The sequence below is a fragment of the Sinocyclocheilus rhinocerous genome, unplaced genomic scaffold (genome assembly GCF_001515625.1).
Source record: "Sinocyclocheilus rhinocerous isolate Xijiao unplaced genomic scaffold, SAMN03320098_v1.1 scaffold3266, whole genome shotgun sequence".
Taxonomy (NCBI): Eukaryota; Metazoa; Chordata; class Actinopteri; order Cypriniformes; family Cyprinidae; genus Sinocyclocheilus; species Sinocyclocheilus rhinocerous.
The window spans coordinates 97,482-107,140 of NW_015623466.1; the positions used below are offsets into that span (position 1 = coordinate 97,482).

At 35.4% G+C, this 9,659-nt stretch overlaps 1 protein-coding gene across 2 annotated transcripts in view; it reads right to left on the reverse strand.

The window, feature by feature from the left end:
- Nucleotides 1-3,675, reverse strand: part of smurf1 (SMAD specific E3 ubiquitin protein ligase 1) — a 56,257-nt gene extending 52,582 nt beyond the window's left edge. For both annotated transcript variants that reach the window (XM_016562021.1, XM_016561942.1), the window contains exon 1: nt 3,408-3,675. In XM_016562021.1, coding sequence (XP_016417507.1) covers nt 3,408-3,462 — 55 coding nt within the window. In that variant the 5' untranslated portion in view covers nt 3,463-3,675. The remainder of the gene's footprint in view (nt 1-3,407) is intronic.
- Between the last annotated feature and the right edge of the window lie 5,984 nt (nt 3,676-9,659).

Genomic DNA, 9,659 nt, shown 5'->3' on the forward strand with positions numbered 1-9,659 from the left:
CCATAGTATAGAGTCCTTGTGATCGCGAATCTCAAAAGTGAAAGTGAAAGTAAAATGAGCGCGCAATCGAAAGCGGTTTCAATTATTTAGCCTGTCATGTTTATGGAGTGTTCCAAAATGTTCTATGTTTCTTAAAAATAAAATGTATTGTATTCAGTGGGAAAAACATTTAAAAATAACATATTTTAGAGCTGTAATCGCAATACCGTGATATTTTTTTTATCCAAGCAGGGCTCTACAGTGCATTTGCGACTGAAAACTACTGCGTGTGACTATGAAAAAATATTTTGGAGCACCTGTGCGACTGACCAGATCAGCATATTTGTGTTTGCGCTGAGGGAGCTTCAAAGGTTCTAACGTACATACGTGTTTCTGCAGCATTGAGTAATGTATCACAGACATATCCTCTCATTATAACAAAGTGTTGACAGAGTGTAAATAAGAGATTCACTGTGCAGGATTTGCAGATCCTGAGCACCAATGACAAACATCTAATCTTGTCAAATGTCTGGCAAGTACTGCCGCTCCATAGTATAGAGTCCTTGTGATTGCGAATCTCAAAAGTGAAAGTGAAAGTAAAATGAGCGCGCAATCGAAAGCGGTTTCAATTATTTAGCCTGTCATGTTTATGGAGTGTTCCAAAATGTTCTATGTTTCTTAAAAATAAAATGTATTGTATTCAGTGGGAAAAACATTTTAAAATAACATATTTTAGAGCTGTAATCGCAATACCGTGATATTTTTTTTATCCAAGCAGGGCTCTACAGTGCATTTGCGACTGAAAACTACTGCGTGTGACTATGAAAAAATATTTTGGAGCACCTGTGCGACTGACCAGATCAGCATATTTGTGTTTGCGCTGAGGGAGCTTCAAAGGTTCTAACGTACATACGTGTTTCTGCACAGAATCTCATACCGGCCCATGCCTACTGCATACCTATGCCAGTAAAGAGGCTGTGAAAAGTCATTAAAATGTGTGTAAACATCCTTGGTGAGAACAGCATTAAATGTATTCATAAATGTATATCTGTTCTGGTGAAATCTGAAATTATCTCATTTAGCAACACAATACTGAAGGCAGTCAGTACAATAAGAACTGCATTTTATTTTTCCAAAGATTTATTTATAAAAAAAAAACAATTCTAAAACAATCATTAAAAGCATCGCCTGCCCAAAAATGAGGGTGAGTAAATGACAATTAATGTTGTTTCACACCTGTATGACTACAGAAATACACAAATGAAGACATTTTAAAAACTTTGGGAACCAAACAACATTGGAGGCCATTGAAGTTTTCTCAAAATATCTTCTTTTATGTTCCACAGAAGAAATAAAGGGTTTAAACAACATGAGGGTGAGTAAATGAACTGTCCAAAGGAATCGTTGAAGTACCTAAATCATATACAAACTTACAATACAACACAAACTTTATTTCTATAGCACATTTAAAACAACTACCGTTGACCAAAGTGCTTTACAGGAAACATTAAAACAACATGAATAAAAAGAGGAATATAGAGGAATCAGAAGCAAAATCATTAAATTCCTTACGATTCCCACACCCGGTAATATGCATGTTTAGGTAGCGGTCCATAAGACTCAATGCAGTGGTTACCAAACACTGCCGTTCTCTCTAATTTACACCAAGTAAATGATATCAATTGGAAAGCCATTATGTGAAACAACTCAAAACATACCGGCAAACAAGAAGCTGAGAAAAGAACACTGAAAAATAATATCCTCTCACCCAAACCCCTAAATGCAGCATCTGATGATCATACAGATAAAAATCTTGCAAGCTTTGGTAACCCAAATCCTCTGGACTTAAATGCCCTGCGAGACTAAACAGTGAAGCAGCCATTGAAGAGATTCAACACTCATTGTTTCATGAGACAGACATTCCTTGTCCAATTAGAATTGCTTTCATGGGCCCAGGGGGGGAAAGCAGCACAGCTGGAGGTGCTGGGTTTGTCTGCAGCCCAACAGCTCTCCACCTCTGCTGTGGACATCTCTTCCACAAACAAACTCAAGTGGCCACAGAGGAGATGTTGTGAGACACAAACACATCTGTGTAAAATAAAGACCGGCTCATTCAGAGCTGCATTCATCAAAGCAGTGCATAGTAGTGTTGAGTTTGAGATCAAAATAGTTCTGCCAGACAAAAATGGAGCCACGGGAGACCCATTACATCCAACTAAACGTCAAACTTTCTCACATTAAAATGACAAAATGCCCATGTAGTCCACTTGTTCTAGTGGCATACATCAGCTGCTAACAGGAAAGGGAGGAAAAGCAGTAACACTACAATACGGTAAACATGAACCAGAGTTACCATTAACTAACCAAGTAAAATACTTTTAATGCATTTATTAATCTTAGTTAACAACAATTTCAACATTTACTAATTCATTATTAAAATCCAAACTTCTATCTGTTAATATTATTTAATGGACCTGAGCTAACATTGAACATTGTTTTTACAGACAAACTTTAACAAAGATGAATAAATACTGTAACAAATGTATCACTCTATGTTAGGTAAGGTTAATTAATGCATTAACTAATGGGACCTTGTTTTAAAGTGTTACCAACAAAAAGGCTATAAAAACAGAAAAATGCTTTGTACCTTGTCATTTTGCATTTATTAATCTTTCTATTCCATAAACACTGATTTGTCAACAGCAGATTTGGTTTAAAGAGAGCAATCCTCCAGGGCACTGTCACTATCTCTGTGAAGATATCAATGAGATCAGTACGCATCAATCATATCCTGTTCATTTCCAAGAAAGAAGCGATTTCAAAAGAGAAGGGAAAAATATCCTCCCCATGAAAACCCCAACAGTGGATTGTGAAAGAGTAGCCTATATTAGCATATAAAGACCAAGCACTGTAACCCTTTCCTAACTTGCTTAAGTGAGCAAATATAATAAGTAAAACACAACACAAAGCATTAATGAATAGTCTGCCACACATGGCAGTCTTAATATCTTAATATATAACGGAGACACAGCCATCCAGATGAGGGGAACCGAGAAAACAGCTGCCTCTGCTTCATCCGGTTAATACTCAGCTGATTTACGACTAATCCAACCTAACAAACCGTGCAGGGGGAGCTGCTTTCGACCGATAACGCTCACATAAGTGAAAATAAAGCAAGTCCACGGACTATTGTGCTGTTTATAGAGATAATGATGAAATGAAAGACTGCTTGTCGCGTTAGCATGCGTTTAGCATGAAGAGCCGGGCTGCTGCAACTCACCCCAGCAGAAGCTAGCAGGATAGTCGCTTAGCCTTCCGTACACACATTAGCGACAAAACACAGCGACGATAGCGTAACTAGAAGTATAAAATGATAATTAACCCAGCAACGATACAATTAAAACGACAGAGAAGCTCATATGTTTTACCTGTCAGTCGGATTTTGATGCTTGACCCGTTCCTTCGAGTCCCAGGATTCGACATCACTCCCACAAAATAACCAACCAACTTTCTCTCAGGATAAACCCAAGACGCTCGCTGCAAGCGGATAGAAAAACGTATAAAAAAGCGCTACGCAAATATGTGGGCTGTACATGTGTTTCTAAGGCGGTAAAACGATATTATTTCCGTCTGGCAAATCCCCTGTAGCTTTCAGATTTAACAACACAGGCTAACATTTTTTGAGCTCAACGGCGTTCTGACATCACGTTAGTACAGCTGTACGTGCGCGCTCTCGCTCTTCCGCCTGCCGCTGCCAGCATTTGTGACCAGGGAGCACAAAACCAGTCATAAAAGGGTCAGTTTTTGGAAATTGAGATTTATACATCTTCTAAAAGCTCAACAAATAAGCTTTCTATTGATGTATGGTCTGTTAGGAATTGACAATATTTGGCCGAGATACAACTATTTGTAATCTGGAATCTGAGGGTGCAAAACATTTTTGTTGTTGTTGAGAAAATCGCCTTTAAAGTTGTCCAAATGAAGTTCTTAGCAATGCATATTACTAATCAAAAATTAAGTTTTGATATATTTACGGTAGGAAATTACAAACTATCTTCATGGAACATGATCTTTACTTAATATCCTAATGATTTTTGGCATAAAAGAAACTTTGATAATTTTGACCCATACAATGTACTGTTGGCTATTGCTACAAATATACCCCAGCGACTTAAGACTGCTTTTGTGCTCCAGGGTCACATGTGTGGTATGTGATGTAGACGGAGTTGAGATGTTGTCCAAAGCTGAATTACTTTATGAAAAATTGTATGTTGGCTGTTTTGCAGCGATGTCATCTAGAGTATTTTAATTAACAGCTTAATTGTAAATCATTTTAATTAATATTTTCTAAAAGACAGACAGATTGAAATTGAATATAAATTTCAAATTGAATAGAATATAAAATTAAGGACATTATGCATAAATTTAAACTGATTTGTGACCCTGGAGCACAAAACCAGTCGTAAGTCTCTGGGGTATATTTGTAGCAATAGCCAACAGTACATTGTATGGACACACACACACACACACATGTAAATGATACCATTAAAGTAAAAAAAAACATTTTTGGGCAACTCATCCGGGTTTTTTTTGTTTTGTTTTTTTATCAAGGGAATTCGATTTCTGGATATAGCAGGATTTAATTACTGATAACAATGTCATGAATGCAGATCTAACAATTGTTTCTAATTAATTTAAAAACCACTCAATATTTTAGCAGTATTTAATCATTGACCAAATATAACGTTTTTTTTTGTTTTAATTAACATCACCTAATTTTGTTCCATTTATACTGAAAACAAGTAATCACAGTTTGCAAATGGGGTAAGAAAAATAAATCCAATCAATTATGCGACCTTATTTCTGAAGTAAATTTAGCAGATTTTAAGGATGGTACAATATTTTCGTAATCACCCACATGAGATTTCTAGGTGTAGGTCATGCTCTGTCTCTTTCATCCAACTGTGATTGCAGAAAGTGATTTTCACAAATTAATTCAAGTTAGATTCATGTTAATTAATAATATATACCAATTATGAAACCAGTTCTAAAACATTTATCCATTGTGGGTTATAAATAATACCTCTGCTCTGTGTTGAGAACAGCGATGAGCTTTAAAATATCACGAGAAACTGGTTCCAGCAAGACTGAGCAACACCAAAAAGGTCATCCAGTATTTTGTCAATGTAGGAGCCACTGGAGGGAAGCCAGCTTCAGATTTCAAGGCAAGCAAATGGTTTTGATGCCCTCTCTGTGGAACATCATGCCCTGTTCTATAAGCCAAGGGTTTACACCGAATCATTTACTCTATTTTCCCCTGTCCTATGGCAATGCTAAAACCACCAGGAACAACAGTCTTTTTCATCTCCTATATTCTCCTACCACAAAGGAAACAATGTACAAAACTTGCATGAGAGCAGCATACTCAATTCTTCTGAATCACCTTGTCCCTTTTATTCTAGGGGAAATTTATCTGAATTCACTTCTAAGCTGGTTGATGAAGACATTTGAGAGTCGACTGACTATTAATGCACTATTTTATCACCTTCAAAGCAGCTCTGTATGACACTCATCTTAACTTTGATGATTTACTCTGATGATGTAGCAACTTCCTAAACCCCAAAGCATGGTAGAAAGATCCAGAGGCCCATTTTGAGCTGATGCATTATGCTGGAACTATAAGTCTACATTTGAGAAAGAAAGATTTCCATGTTGTTGCTATAGATTCTCAGCCAAAGAATGTCCCATGTTGATTATATCAGCACATCCCAAGTGGTATATAACAAGCAGGATGGCTATGCAAAAACAAAGATCCACTGAATGAAACAGTGGTGGGCCTGTTGCAGCCCTCCATGGCTTTCTTGGCTCAGCTTTTCAAAGCAGAGGAAGCTCCAGGTGCAAAAAAAAAAAAGAAGGAAAGAAAGAAAGGGGCTCTTCCAGACCATCTCAGCTTTCTATAGTGTACTAGACACCTATAAATATAACAAAATGCCTGAACTTCCTCACAAAACATACTCTTTTTTTAAAGTTGATATTTCCTTTGGACCCAACAGGAACAGCTGTATAAACTAATGACCACTCTGTGCACTGCACTGTGCCAAATGAGTTTAAACAATCAAGTCATTTATATCTGTTTTGTATTTCATTCTTTTTATTAAAGGAGTAGTTCACCCAACAATGAAAATGTGCTTAAATTTACTCAACTTCAGGTCAAGATAGGTAGATTAGTTTTGGAACAGATTTGGAGAAATTTAGCATTAAATCACTTGCTCACCAATGGATCCTCTGCAGTGAATGGGTGCCGTCAGAATGAGAGTCCAAATAGGATAGGATAGAGGACTTAATGGTTTATGGCAATGGTTTGTAGCTCCTAATGATGAATGTCTTGATGGATTAATTAATGGACTGGAGTGGTGTGGAATCGTGGATTACTTTTGAATTATTGTGATGTTTTTATCAACTGATTGGACTCTCTTTCCGACAGCACCCATTCACTGCAGAGGATCCTTTGGTGAGCAAATTATATAATGCTAAATTTCTCCAAATCTGTTCCGGTGAAGAAACTCATGTGCATCTTGGATGGCCTGAGGGTGAGTACATTTTCAGCAAATTTTAATTTTTGGGTAAATTATTCTTTTAATATCCGTCATTATTGCATTTCCTTTTTTTTTTCTTCTATATTTCTAGTGCTCCCTTATTTTATCTTTACTCTGTCTTTTTGTATATTGTGTCCTCTGTAACGCTTTTTGTAAACAAAACATTTAAAATATGCTATATAAATCATATAAGTTATAGTCCTTAAATTCCCTGAATATAACACATACCGATATGTTAACCAATGCACTTCCATCAAGCAGCATAGTTTGTTATTATTTCAATATACGCTCTTATGTTTACCAGGTGTTTGTGACGCATTCCTAATCCTGCACCTGGCAACTGATGTAAGGGCATTCTAGAGGGAATCTGCATTTGCCGAAAGGCTGTTCTAGTTTAAGTATAAGCTGTTCCTGTAAAACAGTAGCTCTTTTTCATAAGACATGCAAAAATGACAAGACAGAAACAGCACATAAAATCCATACAGTATACTTAAAGGTTTAATCTAAACCCTTCTCTCTCACTATTTCAGAAATGGCTTCACTGCCATTCAGCGAAATGTGAGAAGATTCCTGAAGCTCAAATAATGTGGAAAAACATACTTCTGAAGTCATTCATTTTTATCCTTTTTTTATTAATTTATATCTTTTCTAGTCCTTTCTATCCTGCAGTGTTTTCTTTTCAGGTTAAAATTTTGCTCCACATGGCTCACCAACAGAGCAAGATGAAGGCCTAAAGAGGTAAGCTGTTCTGGAGAAATCAAGAAAAATGGTAGAGAAGATCAAAGAACCTGAAAAATTGATTACTGTTTCAAAAGAAAAGGGTGATTCAGCCCTGGCCTCAGCAACCGTGTCTGAATGTGATTTTCATTTTTAATGAAAATGAACTGCATTTTTACATTCTCAGGAACTAAATATGGTTGCAGATGCTGAGAAGTACTGTAACCAGCTGATCAAGCAGAAAATCAGCATGAAAGAACCGATATCCAGGATATGAAAGAGATGTTAAAGAAGGACAAGAATGTTGCCAATGCTTGAAGTGCTCAAAACTAATGAACCTGAGAAGAGACTTGGAAGGATGGGAGTCGATTCTGGCAAAGTCAGAAAAGGAAAAACAGGTGAAAGCAATCAAATATTTTACTAAAATATGGTTGTAAATTCCCCACACAGAGGTCATGCAGCACAGACTTGGAAGATCTCACCATTAAATTGTGTGTGGGGGGGGGTACCAGTAGAATATATTCTTTATGAATGTGATTAAAATACTTAGATTTCAGTTTCATGCAGAGCGACTATTAAAAAATGGAGTCTGAAATGTGAGGAGCTGCAGACAGACCTTGAAAGCTGTCAGAAGGAATGCCATTTCTAGATATACAAGCTCAGGATTGCTTATGAGGAGTTCCTTGATCATCTGGAATCTGTTAGAAAAGGTAAAAAGTAATTTCTGGTATTGCAGGCTCTCAGATCATTTTTAAAACTCCTTATACAAACATCAGTTAGTATCAGTGACAACTGAACTAAATGTTCAAACTAGTGCTTTCAAACGATTAATCGCGATTAATCGCACCCAAAATCAAAAATGTTTTTGTTTACATAATATATGTGTGTGTACTGTGTATATTTATTATGTGTATATATAGATACACACACATACAGTATATATTTTGAAAATACATGTATATATTTATATTCATATAATTTATATTATATATAAATATATTTAATACTGTCGTAAAGAAATAGCCAAATATTAAAGATTAAGTGGATATTTGAATGAAACGGTGCTTGGTCAATATTAAACAAGTATTAGATCGCACAGTAATGTGTAAAAACAATCATCAGGCCGTTGGCGCCCTCTGCAGGCCTTTGTTGTAATGCATAATGTACATTAGCTCTATTGTTTATAATACATTATGTATTTTAACAGTTTTGTTCAATAAAACCATATGATTTCTTGCTTTTGATACTTTATTTGAACTAATTATTATTGCCTCATTGCTATTATATATGTATTTTAAGTAATTTTAAAGGCTATTGTTCACTTACATCTATTTTTATTACCACAAAAAATTAATTATAATTATAGGGCACTATGAAATCCGTTTTATTTCCAAAATATTTCCGTTTTATTTTTTCCATTTTCATTTTTCTATACTCTGTTTTAATGGTTAACTTAAATTTTATTAATCAAAAAGTCTGTCTAATTAATTGAGTTTTACCGTTTTATCTTTAACAAATTCTGTTTTCCATTATTTTCTGGATTCCATTTTAATGGTTCCATTAAATTTTAATAATCAAAAGCATCTCCAATTAATTGATTTTATTTAAAAAAAAACTAAATCAATTCTGGTAAATAACATTTCTGGTAAATACTCTTTTAAAAAGTGTTTTTTGATTATAATTGTATTATTAGTAGACTAGAACACGTGGATATGTTGTCATTCTTACACTATAATACTGAACTTTGATTTCAGTGATTTGGACTATGAGATGGACACTTGCTTCTTGCACTTTATGTTGCACTTTACTTTTGCTTTAAAAAAAGGATTTCATAGAAATTTGGATTTCATTTGGTTTAATAAAAAAAGCCCTAGTTCAAACACACGGATATGAGTTTCTATATGAGTTTCTTATCACATTTTTATCTTCAAAAAAGATTTTGAATAATGTTTTTCAACATCAGTGTAACCTTTTTTTTTTTTCCAAAACTGCAGAAGGAAGAAACATCAGAGTACAATAGATTTCCTCTAAGCTAGCCCGGAGGAGGTCAGATGTCATGCTGAAGCTCTGAGGACTAATGCTGCCTTCACGTGCTATCGGAAATTTCCTAATTCCCACTTATGAAGTAGTGATTACAAGCTTGTCGTATTCAAGTGCTTTAATGTCGGAAAGAATAAAATGTAGCATCCCATTGGTTGAATATCATAAACATTCACCGCGCTACACATGCAGTTTGCTGACAATTCTGGAATTTTGGTAAAATACATGCTTATTTCACTGCTTATAAAACATACAATATGCTTCGAATGATCGTTCATATCTAGCCTATAAATACACTACTTTAGCGACAAGACAAAGGGATGTAGT